This window comes from Trachurus trachurus, assembly GCF_905171665.1.
Source record: "Trachurus trachurus genome assembly, chromosome: 22".
NCBI classification, from domain to species: domain Eukaryota; kingdom Metazoa; phylum Chordata; class Actinopteri; order Carangiformes; family Carangidae; genus Trachurus; species Trachurus trachurus.
Genome location: NC_139907.1, coordinates 1,086,363 through 1,112,827, shown reverse-complemented (window position 1 = coordinate 1,112,827; position 26,465 = coordinate 1,086,363). Strand labels below are relative to the sequence as shown.

Below are 26,465 nucleotides of genomic sequence, written 5' to 3'. Positions count from 1 at the left end.
GCTCCTGGTTGATCCGGACGGAATCGCTCGGGTCACGTCCACCGAGCCGTCAGTTGAGCTGGGCTCTGGTCTGTGGTGACACCGTCAGCTGCTGCTCTCACCGGCCGCTCGGCCCGGCTTGATCGCCGGTGTCCAGCGTCGGTGTCGGTCGTCGGTGTCTTTTTCAATGATCTCCGTCGTTTTCTCACGATCGCGACCCTCTTCCTCTCCGAACTACCGCGACACACACGGTACATAATGTGCCGACGTGCGGAACACATAGGCTCCGTGCATAAGTTTCTTTAGCATATCTCTTGTCATCTCGCTTCTTCTTCTCATACCGTAATACATGCTGATCTCTCACCCAAAGAGGGCACTGCTGCCCCCTACAGGCCGCTACACATCTTTACACTAGTTTACAAGCCTGATATTGATGGACAAGCTCCACCAGACCTTCCTCCAGCCCTTCCCGTTGAAAAACGCAATTGACGTCTATCGACGTCAATGGCAGTGAACGGTTGTAATTAGATTGACGTCTATAGACGTCAATGGCAGCCAATGAGTTAAAGACCCCCTCCCATGAAAATCGTGTTTTTCGTGCTTTTCACGTGTTCCTGTGGCATTTTTCTTGTTAGAGGACATATCAGCAGAAAATGAAGTGCAAAATTACATTTCTGAGTTTTTCTGCCTTCAAATTGCTGTGAACCAATGGCAGAGATGCAGAGCAGCGCAGTCTCCGCCCACCCTCCAGAGGCGCATTGCTAATGAGCTGCTGGTGCTGTGCAGAAGGAGAGCCCTGGGAAATGGTACAAGTTTTGTGATTTTGGCTAAAAACTTCATAATCACAATTTAAAGACCACAGAGAATGTTTTAAAACAACCAAAAAGGGTCGCGGGGGGGGGACTTTAAAGGTATAGTCTGTAGGAATTGCCCCCATCTAGCGGTGCGGCTGCATATCTGAACGTATTCTTGACGTTGCATTCAGTTGAAATGGGGCAGACGTCAGACAGACAACAGACGCTGCATGTAACAGGATAAACAAGCGTCTATGTAAACAAGTGGTCTGACAACATGTTGTCATGGTGATGTGGTATTGTTTTACCGTCTTTCTCTGGTGGAGTAAAATGACCGACGGCCGTCTGCCTGACTGCACCTGAATGCAACACCGGTGCCTCCGTCCTTCCTCACACTACACAGTGGTGACAGTTTTAACAGGCCGTTTCCATGGTTACCTACGGTCACGATGCAACATGGCCGCCTCGGTTCGGTGCGTCGCCCACTTATGTATTTGTAACGACTTGTAACAACTCATTCTAAGGAACCAGAAAGCTTTCATTTGGATGCAGCTGTGATTCACCTTCAGTCAAATACGTATTTATGAAAGACAGGTTTGATTTTTGCTGATAAAAAAACAAATACGTAAGTTACATACTGGGGCTTTAAAAACTAATGGACTCAGTGGACTGGAGAGATTCTCTAAGTCTGTCAGCACCGGTCCCAGGTCTTTCAAGGCAGTTTCACATTAAAACAGTTTTTTTTATAACGTGAGTTCTTGAACCTGAACCGACCTCAGAGTTGTAAAATCAGTCACTGCTGCTGGATCTCACTTCCTGCTCTCTCACTTCGCTCCTCAATGAAGCCAAAAAAAAGAAGAAAAAATGTCCCGAAATAACGAAGCAGCTGAAATATTTAAACTCAGCTGGGTATTAACCTCTGCTCAGAGGCACAAAGGCAGAGTCTGATCCGTCTCTAAACCCCTGCAGCAGAAACTTCCTCTAAGGACTTTAACCAATCACAGGTGTCGCTTTGCAGAGAGCGACTTCTGTCACCTCCCAGCAGCACAGACAGAATTCACCTGGTCAGTTCAGACGTTTTTATGAAAGCTCCATACAGTATAAAGGTAGATGTTTGTGTTAAAGCTCCATACAGTATAAAGGTAGATGTTTGTGTTAAAGCTCCATACAGTATAAAGGTAGATGTTTGTGTTAAAGCTCCATACAGTATAAAGGTAGATGTTTGTGTTAAAGCTCCATACAGTATAAAGGTAGATGTTTGTGTTAAAGCTCCATACAGTATAAAGGTAGATGTTTGTGTTAAAGCTCCATACAGTATAAAGGTTTGTGTTAAAGCTCCATACAGTATAAAGGTTTGTGTTAAAGCTCCATACAGTATAAAGGTGGATGTTTGTGTTAAAGCTCCATACAGTATAAAGGTTTGTGTTAAAGCTCCATACAGTATAAAGGTAGATGTTTGTATTAAAGCTCCATACAGTATAAAGGTAGATGTTTGTGTTAAAGCTCCATACAGTATAAAGGTACTGTAGATGTTTGATGTTTGTGTTAAAGCTCCATACAGTATAAAGGTGGATGTTTGTGTTAAAGCTCCATACAGTATAAAGGTAGATGTTTGTGTTAAAGCTCCATACAGTATAAAGGTAGATGTTTGTGTTAAAGCTCCATACAGTATAAAGGTAGATGTTTGTGTTAAAGCTCCATACAGTATAAAGGTAGATGTTTGTGTTAAAGCTCCATACAGTATAAAGGTGGATGTTTGTGTTAAAGCTCCATACAGTATAAAGGTGGATGTTTGTGTTAAAGCTCCATACAGTATAAAGGTGGATGTTTGTGTTAAAGCTCCATACAGTATAAAGGTGGATGTTTGTGTTAAAGCTCCATACAGTATAAAGGTGGATGTTTGTGTTAAAGCTCCATACAGTATAAAGGTAGATGTTTGTGTTAAAGCTCCATACAGTATAAAGGTAGATGTTTGTGTTAAAGCTCCATACAGTATAAAGGTACTGTAGATGTTTGTGTTAAAGCTCCATACAGTATAAAGGTAGATGTTTGTATTAAAGCTCCATACAGTATAAAGGTAGATGTTTGTATTAAAGCTCCATACAGTATAAAGGTAGATGTTTGTATTAAAGCTCCATACAGTATAAAGGTAGATGTTTGTATTAAAGCTCCATACAGTATAAAGGTAGATGTTTGTGTTAAAGCTCCATACAGTATAAAGGTAGATGTTTGTATTAAAGCTCCATACAGTATAAAGGTAGATGTTTGTGTTAAAGCTCCATACAGTATAAAGGTAGATGTTTGTGTTAAAGCTCCTACAGTATAAAGGTAGATGTTTGTGTTAAAGCTCCATACAGTATAAAGGTAGATGTTTGTATTAAAGCTCCATACAGTATAAAGGTAGATGTCCATGTGTAGTGTGATTATAAAGCAGCTCTAGGTTCTGAAACTGAGCCTTAAAACCAGCCGTCAGGACTTCCTGTCACTTTGTGATGTCACAACTAAGCCCCGCCCCCTCACCACCACCTGGATAACACCATCCAACTAATTTCCCTTCGGGGATAAATACAAATAGAAATAAAGTATAATCAACAACTTTGCAGGGTTTTTAGTTTCTCTGAGTGTTTTATTCTGAAATCTGCTCTTTTTTTTATTTGGATCAGTCAGAAAAGTCAGCCAATCAGAAGAGAGGCTCAGAGCTGCATCGGCACAACGTCTTGATCACGTGAAAAGTGTTGCAAACACACACACACACACACAGGTCACAGAGATAAAGGTCTGTGGTTCATCTCAAGCCTCCAGAAATGTTTCCAGAACTTCCTCCTCGTCTAAAGGTCAGCCGGACGCCCCCGCCCCACGGCCACCGCCGGCCGAGCCTTCCCATTGGCCGAGGAAGACTTCTGACCTTGCCGTTTAATTCCCACAATGCACCTCGATGATCTCTGCTCTTTTTTTGCTGCAGTTGAAACCCTGATAAGATGTAGATGTGGAACAGCAGCAGCAGCTGTACGGGAGCTCGTCAGGGCCAAAAGAGGAAGAATCTCATCTACATGGTAATTTTATTTAAATGAGGAGAAGCCGCTCCGACAGAGAGACGACGGCGCTCCGTTGGATCAGGACCTGACCACGCCGCTGCTGCTGTAGCATCGATCGATTGATTGATTGATTGATTTTTAGTCTTTAGTTTTTTTATTTGCACATTATAAAACCTGTATAAACTATGAAAATAGTAAAATTAAACATTGTGCAGGAGAGGTAGAAGCCAAAAAAACAGAAAAGAAAGAAAAACAAGGAAAAAAGAAAGACAAATTGATCGATTGATTGATTGATTGATCGATTGATTGATTGATTGGTTTTGCAGCTCCACTGTCATTTCCTCGGTGTCCTCCCTGACAGCTCTGATTGTGCGTGATGTGACGTTGTTTCTGTTATTTCAGACTAATCCACCTGTAATCTGTAATCTGGCCTCACGTTAATCTGCTTAGTGATGTCGCTGCGCCGCCAAACACCAAACACACCGCAGGAAGTTCCACCGGAAACACGGCACTTCCTGCTCCGACCGACAGCCGGAGAAGTAAACACCACACGGCCGTCCACTTAGTCTGAGTCATGTGACCTCCAACTGTTTCCATGGCGACTCCCCGGAGAGGCGAGCTGCAGAGATTCACTCTGACTGAGCGGCGAGTGGCGGCCTTTTAGTGCAGCAGCCGGGAGCGTGTGTGTGTGGGTGTGTGTGTGTGTGTGCGTGTGTGTGTGTGTGTGTGTGTGTGTGTGTGTGTGTGTGTGTGTGTGTGTGTGTGTGTGTGTGTGTGTGTGTGTGTGTGTGTGTGTGTGTGTGTGTGTGTGTGTGTGTGTGTGTGTGTGTGTGTGTGTGTGTGTGCGTGCAGCTGTCACTTCCTCTGACTCTCCTCCCTGTGACGTTCTTCCCTCCAGGTGAGACGGAGCGTGACGGGAACGATCGTGGATTCGATTCCCGGCGACCGCAGACAGGCAGCATGTGTCTGCCCGCCTCCACCTGCCGTGTGTGTGTGTGTTTCTACGGAAACGCTGCTGTTACCACACACACACACACCGGCCGCTGTCCGCTCGGATGGACGTGACGCGCCGTGATTGGACGAGGCGACACCTGCGGGGCTCAGGAGGCAGCGCTGCAGTGCATTCTGGGTATTTCAGCAGCTGAGGCAGCACAGCTGTTTGCTGACAGTGATGGTAACATCTGGAGCAGATGTTGGAGGGGGGGGGTTGGGGGGGTGATGCACTTCCTGTAGCTGCACTGTCAAAGTAAAAGCACTTCCTGTGATTTTTGTTAAAGGTCCAGTCTGTAAAATGTTGGTAGTGCCAGAACCAGTCTCTTCTCCAGTGGAAACTCCACCAGCACCAGGACCGGTATCATTTCTAACTGGACTAGTATTAGTACCACTCACAGGAAGTAGCAGAACTAGTACCCTGCCGCAGAACCAGCACTAGTACCGGTACCCGAACTAGTACCGGTACCAAACCCGGTACCAGAAGTGACACCAGAACCCGTACCAGTACCAGAACCAGTACCAGAATCGGCACCAGAACTACTACTGGTACCAAACCCGGTACCAGAACTAACACCAGAATTGGTACCAAAACCAATACCATTACCAAAGTGGGTACCAGTACCAGAACCAGCACAAGTACCAGCACAAGAACCAACACCAGTACCAATTTCAGTCCCACAACCAGGACCAGTACTACAAGTCAAAGCTTCTGGTAGATGGATATTTTCGCTCTGTCGCTCGAGATGAGAAATCCCAAGTCTCTGGCCGTCAGTCGCTTGTCGCACTAGTCTCGCTCACCAGACCTTTCTCTAGAGAAGAACTGCTCCATCTACCAACACCAGACCTTTCTCTAGAGAAGAACTGCCCCATCTACCAACAGGGTTCACCAGACCTTTCTCTAGAGAAGAACTGCTCCATCTACCAACAGGCTTCACCAGACCTTTCTCTAGAGAAGAACTGCTCCATCTACCAACAAGGCTCACCAGACCTTTCTCTAGAGAAGATCTGCTCCATCTACCAACACCAGACCTTTCTCTAGAGAAGAACTGCTCCATCTACCAACAGGCTTCACCAGACCTTTCTCTAGAGAAGATCTGCTCCATCTACCAACACCAGACCTTTCTCTAGAGAAGAACTGCTCCATCTACCAACAGGCTTCACCAGACCTTTCTCTAGAGAAGAACAGTTCCATCTACCAACAGGGTTCACCAGACCTTTCTCTAGAGAAGAACTACTCCATCTACCAACAGGGTTCACCAGACCTTTCTCTAGAGAAGAACTGCTCCATCTACCAACGGGGTTCACCAGACCTTTCTCTAGAGAAGAACTGCTCCATCTACCAACAGGCTTCACCAGACCTTTCTCTAGAGAAGAACGGCTCCATCTACCAACAGGGTTCACCAGACCTTTCTCTAGAGAAGAACTGCTCCATCTACCAACAGGCTTCACCAGACCTTTCTCTAGAGAAGAACTGCTCCATCTACCAACAGGGTTCACCTGTGACTTGTCAATGCCAGAACGTTTGGTCAAAGCAGGACAGTCCTACATCTGACCCGGGCCATGCGTCCTCATGGTTTTGGCGAAGCCCAAGTCTCAATGTTCGAGTACGACCACTAGACACCCGTGACATCCAGCATTCAGATTCTCCCCCCCTCCCGTGGTCAAAGTGACGGTGGCCTCCGAGGACCAAACAACTAGTTCACCAGGACTGAGAGGACTGGGAGTATTTCAGGAGCATGGAGCCATGAGGTGAAGATCGTATGTCTGCTGTTTCCTACTTCTTCCTCTTCGTTGGTTTATTTATGAACGTGAAACTCTTGAAACCTGCTCTCTGACTGGCTGGATTTTCCCTTCAGGCTGCCGTACAAACATGGCGGCGCAAGATGGCAATGCTCTCTGAAGTAAGACCAAGAGGTCGATGACCACTTGGCAAGTGGGTTAGCACGTCTTTTATGTGAGTTTAATTTCAGTACCACTAACCGCCACACGCTGTCACTTACTTTACTTACTGGTACCTCGTTACTGTGACTATACCCACGGACTGGCCTGCCCTGAGCGGGTTTCGAACCAGGTCTCCCGCACCACGGGCGACGATGCTAACTGTTGAAACAGTGACGATGCTAACCGTTTCGCCAAGAGGTCAATGACAATCTGCCCTCTCCATCTCCTGTCTCTCTACTACTACACTATTGATTAAAAGGCAAAAAGCCCAAAAATGTACGTGAAAAAAAAACCTTGCCAATTATTACACACTGGACCTTTAAAAGCATGAGTCGGCTGTGTGTGTGTGTCTCAGTGTGTGTTTCAGTGTGTGTGTGTGTGTGTCTCAGTGTGTGTTTCAGTGTGTGTGTGTGTTACTCACACTGCACCACCAGCTGGATCAGCGCCTCCCGTGGCTTCACGTTGAAGCCGTTGTACTGACTCGTCTGGCAGCGATAAGCCCCGCCCATCTCCCTCGTCACGTTGTTGATCCTCAGGACGCCGTCGTAGCTCTCCGTCTGCGCCGAGCCGTCCGGCATCAGAGTCGCCCCCACCGCCCCCCCCACCGCTGCTGCTGCTGCCGCCACGGCCGCTGCACCCGCCGCTGCTGCTGCTGCTGCTGCCGCCGCCGCCGCCGCCGCCACCACCGCGGCCCCACCCTCCTCCACCCGGGACCAGAGGATGATGGGTTTGGGTTTCCCTGAGACCAGACACTGCAGGTCGACGGTGTCCCCCTCCTGGGCGATGAGGTGAGAGCGCCCCCTGGGGACGGAGAGCTCCGGGGGAACTGCAGGGACAGAGACAGACAGGTGTGAGTTTATGGCTCCGCCCCCTCGGCTCATTGGCTCACATCAAAATATCTGGATAACTCAAGTCTGGAGACTCAACGTCCAGAGAGGGTTCAGTTTCTCCATTTGTCTCTAACGTCTCTAAATGGCCTCAATCTGACCCTTACGAAGGAGTGTGAGGATCAGCCCCAAAAAAAAAGCAAAGCCCCCAAAAAAAAAAAAGCCAGGCAAAAAGAAAAGAAAAATCGGGCAAAAAAAACAAAACAAAGTCAGGGAAAAAAAAGCCAAAAAACAATAATTTTGGGGTTTTTTTGGGTGCCTTTTTTTTTGTCTGACTTTTTTTTTTGCCAGACTTTTTTTTTGGTCTGGCTTTTTTTTTTTGCCTGACTTTTTTGGGGGGGGGCAATGACAAAGTGGTTATAAACTCTTACAGCCAGTCAGGAACCATGTTTCCATCCTCACGTTTTTATTCACATTGAGCAATATCAAAATAATAATGCCTCATGGAAACATTAAGATTCGAGCTAATTCAAAAATTTTAATATCATGAATATCAATAAAAAGTTAATACGGTTGATCTCATCGGATTTTCTCGTGAGCAGGACAGACTGGCTTCATGTGAACAGTCTCCATCTAACAGAACAGTTTCAAGCGCTGACGTTCACAAACCACAGGTTAAAGATGAAGGATGGATGTCCTTCTATTTTGAGATTTAGTACAAAAATGAATGGAAACATGGCTTTTTATTCGATTAAAAGGTTGAATGGCATTATTCGCATTAATATTTTTATCGATCTTCGGATAATTTGATCAAGTCGATAGAAACATGGTTAGTGTTAATATGATGTCATAGTTGCTAGGTAACGGCCCCAACAGCAGCTGCCTAACAGCACGACTCACCCGTGGTGGAGGAGATGTTGACGTCGATGCTGATCTCCGGCGTTCCTCCGTTCCTCAGCGACGCCACGCAGGTGTAGGTGCCGAAGTCGGTGAACTTGAGGTCGATGATGTCGAGGTTGGTGGTGCCAGGCGACACCTCGGTGTCGGTGTGGGTGATGACCATCCGCTCCGAGCTCCGCAGCGGCCGGCCGTTCTTCAGCCAGCCGAACTGCAGCTCCTCCGGGGGCGTGGCCTCCACCTGGCAGCTGATCTTCACCTCCCGTCCAATCTGGATGTTGTCGTCGTTGTGGTACGGGTCGGGCGTGATCCAGAAACGACCTTTACGAAGTCCTGCGGGACACGGAGACACAGAGACGAACTGAAGCAGCTGAGACACACGACCCCACGCAACTAAACTAAACTAAACTAATCTAACCATAAACTAAACTAAACTAAACTAATCTAACCATAAACCAAACTAAACTAGACCAAACTAAACTAATCTAACCATAAACTAAACTAAACTAGACCAAACTAAACTAATCTAACCATAAACTAAACTACTAAACTAAACTAAACTACTACACCAAACCAAACTAAACTAAACTAAACTAAAGTAAACAACTAAACCAAACTAAACTACTAAACTAAACTAAACTAAACTAAACTACTAAACTAAACCAAACTAAACTAAACTCGACCAAACTAAACTAATCTAACCATAAACCAAACTAAACCAAACTAAACTAAACTAAACTAACCATAAACTAAACTAAACTAATCTAACCATAAACCAGACTAAACTAAACTAAACTAAACTAAACTACTAAACCAAACTAAACTAAACTAAACTACTAAACTAAACTAACCATAAACCAAACTAAACTAGACCAAAATAAACTAATCTAACCATACACTAAACTACTAAACCAAACTAAACTAAACTAGACCAAACTAAACTAATCTAACCATAAACTAAACTAAACTAGACCAAAATAAACTAATCTAACCATACACTAAACTACTAAACCAAACTAAACTAAACTAAACTACACCAAATTAAACTAATCTTAAAATAAACTAAACTTAACAAAACTACTAAACCAAACTAAACTACCAAACTAAACTGAACTAAACTAAACTAATCTAAACTAAACTAAACTAAACTTAACCAAACTAAACTAAACCAAACTAAACTAAACTAAACTAAACTAAACTAAACTCGACCAAACTAAACTCGACCAAACTAAACTAAACTAAACTAAACTACTAAACTAAACTAAACTACACTAAACTAAACCAAAATAAACTAAACTAAACTAAACTAAACTAATAAACTAAACTAAACTAAACTAAACCAAACTAAACTAAACCAAACCAAACTAAACTACTAAACCAAACTAAACTAAACCAAACCAAACAAACTACTAAACCAAACTAAACTAAACTAAACTAAACCAAACTAAACTAAACTAAACTAAACTAATCCAACCATAAACTAAACTAAACTAGACAAAAATAAACTAATCTAAGACCAAACTAAACTAATCTAACCATAAACTAAACTACTAAACTAAAGTAAACCACTAAACCAAACCAAACTAAACTAACCCTAACATAAACTAAACTAAACAAAACTACTAAACCAAACTAAACTAAACTGAACTAAACTAAACCAAACTAAACTAAACCAAACTAAACTACTAAACCAAACTAAACTAAACTAAACCAAACTAGCTAAACCAAACTACACTAAACTAAACTGAACTAAACTAAACTAAACTAAACTAATCTAACCATAAACCAAACTAAACTGTGTGTGTGTCTGTTGTGTAACTATGGGATGTTGAAGTGGAACTATGGGATGTTAAAGTGTAACTATGGGATGTTGCAGCGGTCGCCATGGCGTCGTACTCGTACCTCTGACCAGGATGGTGGTGGATTTCTTGGCGGGGTTTCCCACGTTGTTGGTCGCCACGCAACTGTAGGCGCCGCCGTCGTCGAGGGTTACGCCTGGGATGGTCAGAGTGCCGCCGTTGCCGTTGACGACGCACTTCTCCGGTAGCTCCTCCCCCCCCGGCCGCGCCCACGACAGGGAGGGGGGGGGGTCTCCTCCCGACGCCACACACACCAGAGTAATGGACTCACCCGGGTTCACCACCAGGGGGTCGTCAAGGAGCAGCCGGATGGAGGGAGGAGCTGAGGAGGAGCAGGAGGAGGAGGAGGAGGAAGAAGAGGAGGGAGGAGGAGGAGGAGGGGGAGGAAGAGGAGGAGGAGGAGAGAGGAGAGGGGAGGATTATTAATCGCAATTAATTACAGAAAATTGTGTAATTAGGGCCACGGGCCATCGCACCGGGCACTGGCCCCAACAGCTATGAAATAACTGCATTGAAGTCAATGGGACGGGCGGAAAAAAAAGACGTTGTTCCACTTCAATATCCCATAGTTCCACTTTAGTTTAGTTTAGTTTCACCTAGAGACTCCATTTAAACTTTAAACAGTAGACACAAGTCTTGTGTATTGGCGTATTACTCCACGTTTTGATAGGTCATATAGTTTTTGATCAATCCCTGTTCAATGATCATGATCATTTTTGGAGAAATTATGAGATTATAATGGGTGTGTATTGCACGGAATGTTCGTGTCAGAGTGCGTGACATCATCGGTTAGAGTGGGAGAGAGTCCAGAAAAATTCCAGATTTTTTCTCTTTCCAAACTCCAAACGGCCACAATTTACACTCTACACACATAATTTTTTCAGAATTTGTAAGACAAACTTGTTATCTCTCTCATCATGTGCTCAAAATATCAGAGAGACTTACAGAATTTAAACTCTGAGCCTCTAAGTGCGGCCATGTCTGTCTCTGCTCCTCATTGACTCCAATATAAATATTTTCTGAGAGAAGCAGAACGGCCTGATGTTTTAAAACTGCCAGCGTCGCCAAAATATTTACTGTAGAAACACCAAATCGTACCACATTTTTCAGTAAGTCCTTAGAGCAACGTTGATCTGTGTTTTGTTCTGATAGGAGTTACCGTTTTGTCATGCTAAGCCTAAATGTGAGACCGGTGCAGAGGCAGAAAATGGCTCTTTTTCTCCACGTTTCTGTCTGTCTCAGCCTGCGGGGCCCCTATCGCCGTGGTAACCTCTTTGATCCTCAGGCCAGAGCTCGTTAACTTCATAAACAATCCACCTGGCGCTCGTTTAAATGTTTATAAACAGAGACACAGTTAAATCAGACTGACACAGGATGCAGCTACTAACTAACTATGTGTCAAGTCAGTCACACACACACACACACACACAGACTCTAGAGCCAGCTTCATGTGATTACAGTTACAGACACACACACACACACACATCAAAACACACAGGTAACATACAAATGCGCCAGAGGAAATTTTCTAGTTAATTAGCTAATTTTTTTAATTGATTGACAGACCTAATATATATATTCTTTTTTTCTTTTTCCTACCCTCCTTCTTTTTTTCTTTCTTCTTACTTTCTTTATCCTGTTTGTCTTGCTTTTAATTGTATGTTTAAAGCAGATATCAGCTTCGCGGCCGTTTCGGCTAATGCTGCGTTCAAGGCAGGCTTTTGAAACCGTAAGTTACAGCTTCAAGTCACAACTACGACTTGGTAGCGTTCCAGGTAACCCGTAGCTCGTGTTTTTACCATCCTGTTGTCTGTGAAAGTTCCCTATAACGGCCACTCGTAACTTCCGACCCGTGAACTCGTACCAGATCGAACTGGTATGACTTCACAGGAAGGAAAAACACAAAGTACGAGTTTCTTTGAACGCACCATGAGTTAGCAGCCCCCGCCCTTGTCAGGCATCAATTGGTCCTCGTGCTACGTCACCACATTCACGCGCATCCCTTGGCTGCACACACAGCCCTTCATGCCGTTCTCTCTCCTCATTGGATAACACTTGTATCCCACAAGGAAAATTTTCTCCTCGGGTTACAGCAGAGCAGAGTGACGGAGAGACTCGTGTTTAGGCTGAAATACTTAATGTAAGTGATTGCTGACGGAAAATAGGACTATTTAGGACTTATATTAACAAAAACATTCCACTGATATCTGCTTTAATGTTTACAATTTTTACTATTCTGGGTTTTATTTTAATTTTTAAAAAAATTTATGTTTTTATGCTGTTTTTTTTTTCCGATTCCAGTTCCTAAATGCTTTGTCTTCATGTAAAGCACATTGAGTTGAAATGCGCTGTATAAATAAAGATGCCATGTCTAATATGTACTGTAATAAATCAAGAAATAAACATGAAAAAAAACAATGATGAAACGAACTGATGTGGTTTAAATTCTCTCCCGTGGTCTTCGGCATCACTTCCTGTGCAGGTGCATGATGGGAGTTCACCACGTCTACATTTTTTCCCTCCACTCTGAAAGGTTGAGTGAATAATTCACAGCAGCCGTGGACACTAGGAGCCTCCAACGCTGCGACTCGCTGCAGAAAAGCAGCTAAATGCAGAAATAATAATGAGGGAGATAAAAATAGCTGAGTCGCCCTGTGTTAAGCTGACATCATGTAAATCCCATCAGCCCCGGGGGCAGGGCAGCCGATCCACTGTACAGGTCAGAGCGCCGCCACCAAAACCTTTTATTTATGATTTACATTCATCCAGGTGGATTAAAGAGACGAGGGACACCGCAGATACACGGAATAGAAACATACATGTAAATATGACATATAAAAGAAGGTGAAAGATTTACATTATAGATGCGTGTTACATAAACATACTGCATATATTTCCTACATGGAGAGTATTATGTGTATATGTATATGCATGTACAGTATGTGTGTAATATTATGAAAAAATGTGAAGATAAACAGGTTTTAAAGGGATAGTTCAATATTTAGTCAAATTGGCCAAATATGTTTAGAGGGAAATGCAGAGACTGCTTGATGAAAAACTGTCCCTGAAGGCAACGTGCATCAGCGGTTTTACATGCATTTCCCTCTAAAACAACTCTGTGTGGTAACGTTGTGTTATTATCTCATAGCGTGGTGAATGTGCAGGTCACAACTTGTCCACCAGAGCGTTGTGGAGTTGTTGGATTGTGTATTTGATGAGTTTGATGAGGGAAACCAAGAAATCCCATAATGAGCCTCCGTAGCGTAGCTCTGAGCAGCTCACGGCTCTGCTCCGCCGTTCTAAAAACAGCTTGCACCGACAATTAAAGGTTACAAACCTACTGCTATGACTATAGGGATTATGGCAATGGGCCAATTTGACAAAAATGTTGAACTACCCCTTAAAATTAATGACATAAATGTTATAGCCTATATGACATTTCTGATTTAAATATGTAAAATATCATAGCTATCATTATGGTGTGTGTGTGTGTGTGTGTGTGTGTGTGTGTGTGTGTGTGTGTGTGTGTGTGTGTGTGTGTGTGTGTGTGTGTACCCGTCCTGTTGCTCAGACTGAAGAGGGCGCTCTTGTCTCCGATGCCGCAGACGTTCCTGACGGAGGAGACGCAGGTGTACTCGGCGTAGTCCTGAGGACGGAGGTTCTTCAACTTCAAGATCTTCGTCTCTCCCTGAAACACACACACACACACACACACACACACACACACAAAGTTTTGAGTCGTGGTTGTCACAGTAATTGAATGTGTCATGTTCTGTGTGAACTTTGCCTGTATTTGTGTTCTTTTTCTCCGCCCATTGACATTTAAAAGTAACTCATTACCTTGAGTTTAATGCAAGCTTTTATTTTGAAAGGTGGTTTTGGTCACATGACAGTGTGCAGAGTCTGAGCGGGAAATGCAGAGCTTCTACATGCGGTCTGTTTGCAGCTCCAGCTGTTATCTTTTTCCTCCTGCTGCTTGTGTCTACGAAATTATCGCTTGTGAGTATTGTTCACAATTTTTTGTTAATTATGTCGTTACACAGATTCCAGTAGTGCATTGTAAATATTAAAATATTATATAAATGTTTATTTTATTCACATGTAAATCGTGCCAATGCTAAGCTAACAACTAGCCTACAGCTATTTGCATTGTCATTCCTGTGGATGTTGGTTTAGTAACAATACAGTAATTGTTATTTTTCTGTATCATTTTAGTTTTACAAAAAATGTTTCAGGACCTCAGTAAAGGCCCTTCAACTTCATTCCTGCCTCGGAGTTTCTCTTGGAGCTTGTTCGCTATCTGTCAATTTGTGTAGTCACACACTGAGGACAGAATACTGTGATGTATTCCTATTGGATGGCTCAGAGAGCAGACAGCCAATCAGAGGAGAGGATTCTATTTCTATCAGACTTTCATTCTGCCAGGACGTCTTCCCCTCGAGAGGTTTGGTTCTGTTCATTTTACTATTTCTATTTTGGGAGTAAAAAGAGAGTAAAAAAAACAAACAGTTTTTCTCTTTACGCAGAACAAACAGACAAACAAACAGAGAAACAAAAACGGATTTGGAGGCGAGAGACGTTTCACCGTCAGCGAGGTTTCATCCTCACCTGTTTCAGGAGGAATTAAAATTAAAACTCAACACATTTCATGTTTGTGAAGCTGAAACTGGAGGAGAATCAAACTCTGTTATTTTAGTCCAAAGTCCTGAGAGACGACGACGCTGTGAGAAGTAAAACAATCTAAACTCTAACATTTGTTCACATATTTAACCGTGAGGGAAACGTTTTAAAGGGATAGCTCAACATTTTGGCAAATTGGCCCATTGCCATAATCCCTTTAGTAGGTTCGTTACCTTTAATTGTCGATGCAAGCTATTTTTAGAACGGCGGAGCAGAGCCGTGAGCTGCTCAGAGCTACGCTACGGAGGCTCATTATGGGATTTCTTGGTTTCCCTCATCAAACTCATCATCAAATACACAATCCAACAACTCCACAACGCTCTGGTGGACAAGTTGTGAGCTGCACATTCACCACGCTATGAGATAATAACACAACGTTACCACACAGAGTTGTTTTAGAGGGAAATTCATGCAAAACCGCTGATGCACGTTGCCTTCAGGGACAGTTTTTCAGCAACAGTCTCTGCATTTCCCTCTAAAACAACTCTGTGTGGTAACGTTGTGTTATTATCTCATAGCGTGGTGAATGTGCAGCTCACAACTTGTCCACCAGAGCGTTGTGGAGTTGTTGGATTGTGTATTTGATGAGTTTGATGATGAGGGAAACCAAGAAATCCCATAATGAGCCTCCGTAGCGTAGCTCTGAGCAGCTCACGGCTCTGCTCCGCCGTTCTAAAAATAGCTTGCACCAACAATTAAAGGTAACAAACCTACTGCTATGACTATAGGGGTTATGGCAATGGGCCAGTTTGCCAAAATGTTGAACTATCCCTTTAAACTTTATGTTAAGTGAAAGTCGTTGACTGACCTCGGACCCCCTCACCTGTGTAAAGAAGGGTTCGTAGATCTCCACGCCGGCGTCGGCGCCCTGCGTCAGCACCTCCCAGCCGCGCCTCCAGCTGTAGTGCACCGGCGGGTTGGAGTTGGCCACGCAGCGGAGGAACACCGTCCGCTCAAAGTAGAACTGCTCCTTCGCCTCGCCCACGCTCTGGTGCACCGTGATCACCGGGTCGTCCAGGTCTGAGGAGGAGGAGGAGGAGGAAGGAATAATTTGAATTTTTAGGGCTGGTGACAGTATTTTCTCATTTGCAGAGTGATAAAAAGAGATATCCAAAATCCTCCTCTGTAAAAACTTCTGATTCAACTGATGTCAACAAAATAAAACAAGAATTTTGAAAGTAGCTTTATCCATTGTTCAGATTTCGGTTCTGGAAATGTATGCAAATGAGTGCATATTTAATTAGACATTGCCTCATTTACATATTTACACATAAAATTTGACAAAACTTGTAATACAAAAAATATTTGTCTTAATTTCATGGTGATATCTGTTATTTAAAAATTTTACCCTATTCACCTGGGGTGTCTCTCCAGGCTTCCAACCCATCTTGGACGCCATCTTGAAAATGACACCTTTCTAGTGGTCAAATTTTGGTAAACTTTTAGTATGTTATTAAGGACATCTAATCCACCACTTTATTTTCCCATGATCCATTGCGTCACACCACAACGGAAGTCGGTTTTCAACTTCCGTTTCACCCCATAGTAGCGTTCTAGCGAGCGGCTAACTGGTAGCGTTAGCCACCGGTGTAGGTACCAAATGTGGGGGCTCTGGGCTGCCAAAACCGTTTTGACTAATCTGATGTTTGTTAAGTCTAGAAAACGAATTATTGAACAAACATATTTCTGTGTGCACGTTTTTGTAATTAGTCGTGGTTATCGTAGTTGTTAGCTTTTCTGCTGCTGACAGCTAACAGCAGCAGCTAAGCTAACACCAGGATGTCAGCTGTTAAAACCCTCCCGTTGTGGGACACGACATGAAACTACTCCAGTTAGCTCAGTCATGTTGGAACTCAGATATCCGCTGGAGAAAATATTTTTTCATGGGCCGTTTATTGAGTTATTTAAGACACTGCTAACGGTTAGCCTATGCGGTTAGCCCAGCTAATCTTTTCGGTGGAATCGAGTGTCATGGCGACACCCAGCGTCATTCTCCGGAAAGTGGTGGATACTATAAAAAAACAGCTGAGAAACCTTTTGTTTTGTTTTGTTTTGAATTTTTTGGGGGTCAAGTCATATTTGCACCGGACTAACAGAACCCAACAGACAGACAGATAGAGGTTCTCACAGTAGACGTCGACCCGGATGGAGCGGATGGCCGGCAGCCCCAGCCCGTTCTCAGCCTTGCAGTAGTAGCGCCCCCCCTGGTGGCGGCTGATGGACTCGATCCTCAGAGTGTCGTTGTGCAGAGAGGCGTCGCCGTGACGATCCGAGGCTCCGCCCGCCGTCTTCGTCCAACGGATCTGAGGAGCAGAAAGAGAGAAAGAGGGGGAGGAGTTAACGAGTCACGGGAGAGAAAGAGGGGGAGGAGTTAACGAGTCACATGAGAGAAAGAGGGGGAGGAGTTAACGAGTCACATGACCGCGGCTTCACCACGGACGGGACGAAGCTTCACCAGTAAGTTAACCACCAGATGTTTGAGACAGATTGGGGCTAAGCCCTCCCTGCATTACACAACAAAAGATGAGAAAAAATATTCTCTAAATAACATACAAAAGATTGTTCTAAGTCTTAGTGAAATCCGAAGTGGCAACAATATTAAATAGTTTAAAGAAAAACACAGGATATCTCTAAATGGGCTAATTTTAATCAGCCCCAGCTCAGTCTGCTCTCATTCATTTTCCGACTGTGGATGATTGACAGGTGCCATGTCCCGCCCTCGCCATTGACCGACTGTTTGGGCTAATTTCATTCAGCCCACAGGCCGATCGGTTCTGACCAATCAGCAACCGGCTAACGCAGGGTCAATGATTGACAGGCGTCATGACCCGCCCCCTTGGTTTACTTGTCATTGGGGCTAATTTCATTTAGCCCAACACCGCTGTTTTCAGACCAATGACAGGAACCGGAGGAAAAGTTGTGTTGTTGTGGGAGGGAGAAGACAGAAAACAGCGGCGCTAGGCGCTAGCATCACAGGTAGCATTAGCCTAGCTTACTGCGCTAGGCGCTAGCATCACAGGTAGCATTAGCATACTTTACTGCGCTAGGTGCTAGCATCACAGGTAGCATTAGACTACTTTACTGCTCTAGGCGCTAGCATCACAGGTAGCATTAGCATACTTTACTGCGCTAGGTGCTAGCATCACAGGTAGCATTAGACTACTTTACTGCTCTAGGCGCTAGCATCACAGGTAGCATTAGCATACTTTACTGCGCTAGGTGCTAGCATCACAGGTAGCATTAGCCTACTTTACTGCGCTAGGCACTAGCATCACAGGTAGCATTAGCCTACTTTACTGCGCTAGGCACTAGCATCACAGGTAGCATTAGCATACTTTACTGCGCTAGGCACTAGCATCACAGGTAGCATTAGCCTACTTTACTGCGCTAGGCACTAGCATCACAGGTAGCATTAGCCTGCTTTACTGCGCTAAAAAAAATGTTTTATTAATTGAGCATTATCGTCGTGTGTGTGTGTGTGTGTGTGTGTGTGTGTGTGTGTGTGTGTGTGTGTGTGTGTGTGTGTGTGTGTGTGTGTGTGTGTGTGTGTGTGAGTGTGTGAGATAACCAGGTGAAATTTGTGGGATTTTTTTGGGACTAGACCTTCTACAGTGTGTAGCCTAGTTACTTTTGTGCCAGTCAGATGGGATGTAACTTTTAGCTGCTGCTGTGTTAATGGGTATCATTTATTTATTAGCCCACCCAACTCATTTCACCACCAGCCGCCACTGGATACAGATGTGGAGGAGGGACAGGTAAAGATGTGGTGGACAGACGTAGACCAGGTTTAACTCGTCACCACGTCTTAAATTGAACTTGTGGACAAACATCTGTATCTGTCCTCATCCAGCTGCTGTGGAGGGAAACTGCAGCTGGTTCCAGATGTTCCTCTGGGAGCAGCTGGATGGAGGGAAGAGGAGCAGCTGCTGCCTGGCTCAGAGGCTCAGAGGAACCACAGCAGATTAACTCTGTCCTCATTCAACATCTGGTGGTCAGTCTCTGTCCAGCTGCTCCGGCCACTCTCATCTTCATCATCATCATCATCATTATTATTAATTATTAATGGATCTATCAGCTGATCAGAGCCTCCTTTAGACCAGGGGTTCTCCACTAGTTTCACTCTGGGACCCACATCTACCCATGGTCATTAAGTCACGACCCACTTTTATAGAATTCAAACCAAGAATTTTATTTAGCTCTTTATTGAGCAAAGTGCATTTCAGAGCACATGAATGAAACTGAGGAGTTACCATGACAACTGCATGTACGGAAGTGAATAAAAACAATATCAAACTGTACAAAATGGAGACCAACAAAACAATATATTTGACTTCTAATGCATCTCTGCATTCAGAGCATGTTCACTAAAATGAATAAATATCAAATTGCAAAATAAAGACCCACAAAACAAAACCAGATTCACTGCATCAGGCCACATTAATAAGAAACTGATATCTTTGCATTCAGAGCAAATAATAAGAAAGTGAGGAGGAGCATTACAACTGCATGTGTTCACGTGTCTCGTGTGCCTTTCAATATAAGTTATTTTTCAAAATAAAAGACATGTCCAACATCAGATGTGCATTAAATATTATTTACTTTTTTGACCAGCTGTCCGCGACCCATCCAGAACGGGTCTAGACCCACTTTTAGGTCCCGACCCACCAGTTGAGAACCACTGCTTTAGAGCTCCACATTAAAACTGAACTAGAAACAACGATCCGGCCAATCAGGAGCCACCGTGCTGCAACACCACCACGGTGTCAGTGTCGTATCCATGGCAACCTGCTTAATTTAACCTTAACCCCAAACCAGGAGAAGCCGACCGGACCGGGCGTGAAAAGTTCCACAAGATTAACCGCATCGTCGTCGTCACCATGGCGACAAGGTCGGTGTGTGTTTATTACCGTAACCGTGACAACCAAAGTCCAACACACACCTGCTGCCACGGCGACGACACTGTTCAGGACAGAAACCGTCCACATCACATGATGATGTCATCACCGTCACCAATAATCAATAATCAGGTGGGAGACAAAGTGATGCTCACTCTTCACCTCCTCTTCCTCCTCTTCCTCCACTTCCTCCTCCTCTACCTACTCCTCCTCCTCCTCCCTCCTCTTCCACCTTCTCTACCTCCTCCTCCTCCCTCCTCTTCCTCTACCTACTCCTCCTCCTCCTCCCTCCTCCTCCTCCTCCTCCTCCTCTACCTCCTCCTCCTCCTCCCTCCTCCTCCTCCTCCCTCCATCATCATCTCTCTCTGCTGTCAGTCTGTTCAGGCTATAAATAGAGCAGCTACTGGCACAGTATGAACACACACACACACACACACACACACACACACAGTATGAACACACACACACACACACACAGTCTGAACACACACTGTAAAACACACTTGTTTTTTCTTCTCTCTGCGTCACTGCAGAGCTGAGCTTCCTCTGCATGTTTCATCCCTCTCTCCTCCTCCTCCTCCTTCTCCTCCTTCTTCTTAACTAATGACTGTCTATCAATTCCTCCATTATTCAGGATTGATCAGGAAACAGTAGCCTACTGAGCTCTGTACAGTACCAAGGTAGTAGTTTACCTGAGGGGGGTGAGATTCTAAATTAATCCAAATGTGGGTTAAAAATAATTTTGGCGGGGGTTAATAAAGACTTACTCGCCAGTTTGGCCGGTGATGCATGAGGTTAATCATGACGGTCAGAGCTGCTCTACTGTTCTCAGTCATTTGTCCCTCTGGCTGTATTTACTACATTTCCCATGAACGCTGCCGTAATGCTACGTGATGATGACGTATCGACGCCCACTGGCTGAGACGGTTTTAGAGCAGGGAGACTCCAACACGTTGTGTCATGTCCGCGGCACACGGATGAAAAATCTTTACTTTTTGGGAGGCAGCAAGCGCAACGCATGTCATGTGTTCCTCCCCTACCGTTTCCCACAGAGCTCTGCCCCCAGATGTAGAATGTGTTTTATAGAAGAGAAACACACATTTCAGGACTTGTATCATCAGAACAGACATGACCTGTGATTTTCAGCCTCTTTATTACATTTATATATTTAATAGAGGAGGGACAGTAAGCAATTATTTTAGTTGTCAGTATGATAGAGGCTAAAAACATGCTATTTTCATGAAGAGTGGGAAACACAGTTTTGTTTTACAAACATTAAAGTCCCAGTATGTAACTTATTTGTCTTTTTATGATCAAAAATCAAACCTGTCTTTCATAAATCCGTATTTCACTGAAGGTGAATCACAGCTGCTACAAATGAAAGCTTTCTGGTTCCTTAGAATGAGTTGTTACAAGTCGTTACAAATACATAAGTGGGCGACGCACTGAACCGAGGCGGCCATGTTGCATCGTGACCGTAGGTAACCACGGAAACGGCCTGTTAAAACTGTCACCACTGTGTAGTGTGAGGAAGGACGGAGGCACTGGTGTTGCATTCAGGTGCAGTCAGGCAGACGGCCGTAGGCAAACCAACCGGATGTCATTTTACTCCACCAGAGAAAGATGGTAAAACAATACCACATCACCATGACAACATGTTGTCAGACCACATCACCATGACAACATGTTGTCACACCACTTGTTTACATAGACACTTGTTTATCCTGTTACATGCAGCGTCTGTTGTCTGTCTGACGTCTGCCCCATTTCACCTGAATGCAACATCAAGAATACGTTCAGATATGCAACCGCACCGCTAGATGGGGGGAATTCCTACGCATTATACCTTTAACAATCTCTCTTATTTTCACAGTAAAAAAATTGGCTAGTAGAAATTCTGATTGGCTGGTGATCAAAGAAGTTAATTTAGTGTTTACCTGAGGGTGAAGGTGTTTACCTGAGGGCGGGGTGAAGGTGTTTACCTGAGGGCGGGGGTGTCCGGTGACCAGACACTGCAGCTCCAGCGTCTCTCCCTCTCTGATGGTGTACACTCTCTCGCTGTATCCCTCCTCCACGTTACAGGCCTGGCCCGAGTGCACGATCCGCACTGTAGGGGGCGCTGCACACACACACACACACACACACACACACACACACACACACACACACAGGGTAAACAGGTTAGAGCAGTGGTTCTCAAACAGTTTTACATCAAAGACCCTAAATTGACACAAACTAGACCACGGACCCCCATAGGACAAAATTTTGAAGCAAACTGAAGAACGTTACTTTTTTTAGTCCATGTACGTTCAAATTAGGACCAATGGCGTGAATTTTGGATATATTGTAGATAAAATTTCTGGAAAAAAAAGTGGAACAATTTCTCCAAAAACGGATACACATTTCTAGAAGAAATTGGTAAATATTCTTTAAAAAAAATAAATAATTAATTCTAGAAAAAAGTGGTACAATTTATCAAAAAGAAAGTTTTTAAAAAAATCTAGAAAATGTGTTAAAATTTCTATTAAAAAAAAATGAAATAAAATAATTTCTGAAAAAACCCACTTTGGGTTAGTGTGTCACAGTGAAACAAAAGGGGCGGGGCCTCTACTTGTCAGAGCCAGAAGTCCCACCCACTCATTAGGTCGACAAATGTGTGTGTGTGTGTGTACTATTTCAGTTTGATTGGAGGATAGGAGAAGGAGGAAGAAGAGGAGGAAGAGGATGTGTTTGTCCTACTTTTTCTCACTTTTTTTTATTTTTAGGTTCTGGAGTTTTTTTCTCCGTCCTCCAGTGATTGTGCAAATGTTTCCTTTCGGCTTGAGGAGAGGAAGCCTGTGGAAGCTGAACTTCATCCAGCTGCTCATTTTGTTCTGACAAGTCAGAAACACGCAGAAACCAACCGTAGCATTAGCGGTAGCAACAAGCTCAGAGATGACATCATCCAGGTCAGAGGTCAGTAGGTCAACCTACAGACCCCGGATGTTGATAACAGCTAACCCCGGACTCAGAGGGGAATAGCACTAGCCTATCAGAACTAAATATTGGTGAAATGAAGGAGTTTCTCTGCAGATAATGTGTTATTTAGAGGCTGCATTCTGCTGCCCTGTAGACTCCATTATACGGATATACGCGCCTCTCGGCTGGAGCTCATTTCATCACAACCACTTGGAATGACACCAAAGTTATCTGGGGGAGGAAATGATCGGATTTTATGATAGAAATAAGGTCCAGGTTGTAAAAAAAAAACGGAAATTATCCTGAAACAGCAGAGATTTGTATGTAGAACAGGAGAGTCTGGCTTTAGACTCAACATAGCTGGTTAACACAATAAACTGGCTTTGCAGGTGTTGACAGGTGTAAACAGGTGTCGATGATGAGGTTTGTTTCCAAACACAACGACCTCCTGCAGAGAAAATCACAGATCTGTTTCCTCCCCTTTAATCTCTGTATCCCTTTAATACTGCACACACACACACACACACACACACACACATGCATACTGACACACACAGACACACACAGTGGTTAAATCAGGCTGAGCTCCTGCTACTCTCACAGACTCACTGCTCTACTGTACAGGCCTGAGGCGGTGTGTGTGTGTGTGTGTGTGTGTGTGTGTGTGTGTGTGTGTGTGTGTGTGTGTCTGTGTGCGTGTGTGTGTGTGTGTGTGTGTGTGTGTGTGTGTGTGTGTGTGTGTGTGTGTGTGTGTGTGTGTGTGTGTGTGTGTAAACCCAGCTCTGGTCCTAATGACGTCCTGGTTCTGTCCGTAATGAATGGAGCCAATTCAGTGTCCTAATAAGGAGAGCTGCACGTGTGCGTGTGTGTCTGTGTGCGTGTGCGTGTGTGTGTGTGTGTCTGTGTGTGCGTGTACGTGTGTGTGTGAGTGTGTGTCTGTGTGTGAGTCATCCTCCTGCTCTCTGCAGTCTCATCCAGAGTCTGATGTGTGTGTGTGTTTATACAGCAAATTCAGTTCTTACAGCTCCACTTGTCCCTGAAGGCAACACGTGCACACACACGCAAACACACACACACACACACACACACACACACACATACAGACACAAACACACACACAGGCTGAGTACATCTCTGTTCTTTTTATTCCAACCATTCACCACCGTCGAAGTGATGTCATCACCGGTAGTTACAGAGTCAGCAGCTCGTTATGACCTCACATGATGACCTCACATGATGACCTCACATGATGACCTCACACGATGACCTCACACGATGACCTCACATGATGACCTCACACTCTCTGCTCCAACCAGAGAGAGAGAAGAAGCTGCTGATCCAGATCTGACTCGGTCTCACCTGCTTTTTGTCACTCGGGACCAAACTTGGAGAGCGTCACGTCTCCATGACGACCGGTTGAAATCTGGAAGCGCTGGTTGATAAAACTTTCATGATGATGGAGACTCCAGTAGCTCTGGTCATTTATTTCTATATTGTTTGCAGTATAACTCTGTTTGGTACTTCCGGCTGGTTTCCGGTTGCGTTCACCCAGCTCGGTCCCGTTAGTTCCCGGTTAAACGTTAAACACGGCGGACCTCTGCTGCTCGGTAACCACGGTAACCAGCTGCTCCGTGGACCCGAGGGACGGACCGCCGACCTGTCCGGTGTCTGAGCGGACTCAGCGGACACGCACCGACCGGCTGCCCCGCTGCTGCTGCTGCTGCTGCTTCGTCTGTGGGGACAGAGCTGTAGGACCGGAGCACCGGGCGTCTCCCCGCTGCGTTAACCCGTTGTCAACGACTACGGGAGCCCTTTTAGCTCAAACGTGTTGAGTTCGCCTGGCAGTTGGCTCGCACCAGAGTGCGGTTGCTTTCACACATCAACTAGTGCAATGGTGCTTTCACACTCAGTACGTTTACATGCAAAGCTCAAAATTCAATTTTGGTGTCAAGTCGGACTTCTGTCCTTGTCTCAGTTTACATGCAACTGAGAAAATCTAATAACTGACGGGTCCATCGCCCCCTCATGCGACGTCACCCGTTGTTTCAGCGGGTTAATACTGTTACCCCATCCTGTTGACTTTTCTGTCACCTCCTAAAAAACAGAATATAAACAACTTAGTAGCTTAATAATAATTTCTCAACTGCAGTTCCTGACCAGACGCGCCAGTCTGGGCTGGATGCACGCTGAGAATAGTATTCTCTCTCTCTCTCTCTAATAAAACCCTCTTGCTGGTCACTCTGTGTGAAATGCATTGAATCGGCGCTGATGTTGGGTTTTTTTCTTTACTTTGCGGGGTTCAGGCGGCTTCTCTGCTCCACTTGGTGCCGTCTCTACTGTTGTGGAGCAGCGCACATGCATTGTCCAGTTCTACTCCGACTAAGGTGTAAACATGACGAAGAAAATCTAATTCCAATCGCATTATCTGGGTGTCTTAATGGGAGTTCTCCAACTCCGATTTCAGTCGGACTAAGGTGTTTACATGCACTTCGTTTGTCCAGTTATAGTCGGATTAAGGCAATAATTCGTTTTTTTCAAGTGTCATGTAAACGTACTGACTGACCCAAACGGGACCAAATTTAGATCGATCTAACACTGCAGGTGTGAAAGCACCCTCAGTCTGTAATGGTAAATCTGAATATTCCTTTGTTTTAATCACTTGAGACGTTCCCACACGCTGCTTTCCCAGATCTCCTCTTGTTTGTTACCCAGAACTCTTCACCCTGCAGGATGCCCCAGGTATGAAATACCCCCCCGCAGCAGACAGAGGGGTGTGAATCACACCATAGGGGGCCATTCCTCAGGTATAAATGATAGGTCACCCCATTTCTCTTGGTCTTTCCATTCTTTCCATCTCCGCTCGGGTGAGGACTGACCTTTCTTTGCAAGGAAATAAAATCATGTCGGCCGACGAAGTCTCTATTTCATTATTCACCAGCAAACAGCTAAAAACTTCCACAACAAGTCCCTGGTCCTGGTTCTGTCTGTGTCCTGATCTCAGGTCAGATTCAGCGTCACTGTTTTATTCATCTCTCCTCCTCTCTCTCTCTCTCTCTCTGTGTTACATAAGCTCTCTCTCCCTCGCTCGGGGATCTCAGAGAAGCTGCCGAGTCAGTGGGACGCCTAAAAATAACCGCAGCCGCCTGATTGGCTGAGAGCACGGCGCTCCCTCTGCATACGTAATGAGGTGGAGGTGAAGATCTCCGTGGAGACCAGCAGCAGACGACGTTACTCACTGCTCAGTGTCTGGAGGAGAAGCTCCTCTCTGATTGGCTCTCGGGGGCCGGGGCATTTACATACGGAACACGGCCGACCAATCACAGCTGCTCTCTGATTGGCTGCATGGGAACATGTTCTACCTGCTGCTTCTCAAGGTGAGTTTCTAGAGGTCAGAGTCTCCAGGTGGAGACATCATTATAGAGATGCTCCGATCGATCGGCTGTGAATCAATATCGGCCGATTTGGATCCTTCTGTTCACATGAAACACACACTGTTTTTTAGCTACTCAGATGAGCTCCAGGAGATAGTGGTTGGTACGCACCTTTTACTTGGGAGGGAAGTTTTATTTTATTTCATCTATTGAAGTTTTACATAGCCTATGTTTTG

General features: G+C 44.7%; 1 protein-coding gene across 1 annotated transcript in view; it reads right to left on the bottom strand.

The window, feature by feature from the left end:
* Positions 1–26,465, bottom strand: part of mdga2a (MAM domain containing glycosylphosphatidylinositol anchor 2a) — a gene marked incomplete at its 3' end in the record, with an annotated part of 56,896 nt that overhangs the window by 23,713 nt on the left and 6,718 nt on the right. Inside the window, exons 2-9 of the mRNA XM_083998778.1 lie at positions 21,883–22,019; positions 17,134–17,308; positions 15,829–16,025; positions 13,881–14,013; positions 10,369–10,647; positions 8,470–8,799; positions 7,440–7,568; positions 7,164–7,355 (exon numbers count right to left, since the gene is read on the bottom strand). Coding sequence (XP_083854904.1) covers positions 7,164–7,355; positions 7,440–7,568; positions 8,470–8,799; positions 10,369–10,647; positions 13,881–14,013; positions 15,829–16,025; positions 17,134–17,308; positions 21,883–22,019 — 1,572 coding nt within the window. The remainder of the gene's footprint in view (positions 1–7,163; positions 7,356–7,439; positions 7,569–8,469; positions 8,800–10,368; positions 10,648–13,880; positions 14,014–15,828; positions 16,026–17,133; positions 17,309–21,882; positions 22,020–26,465) is intronic.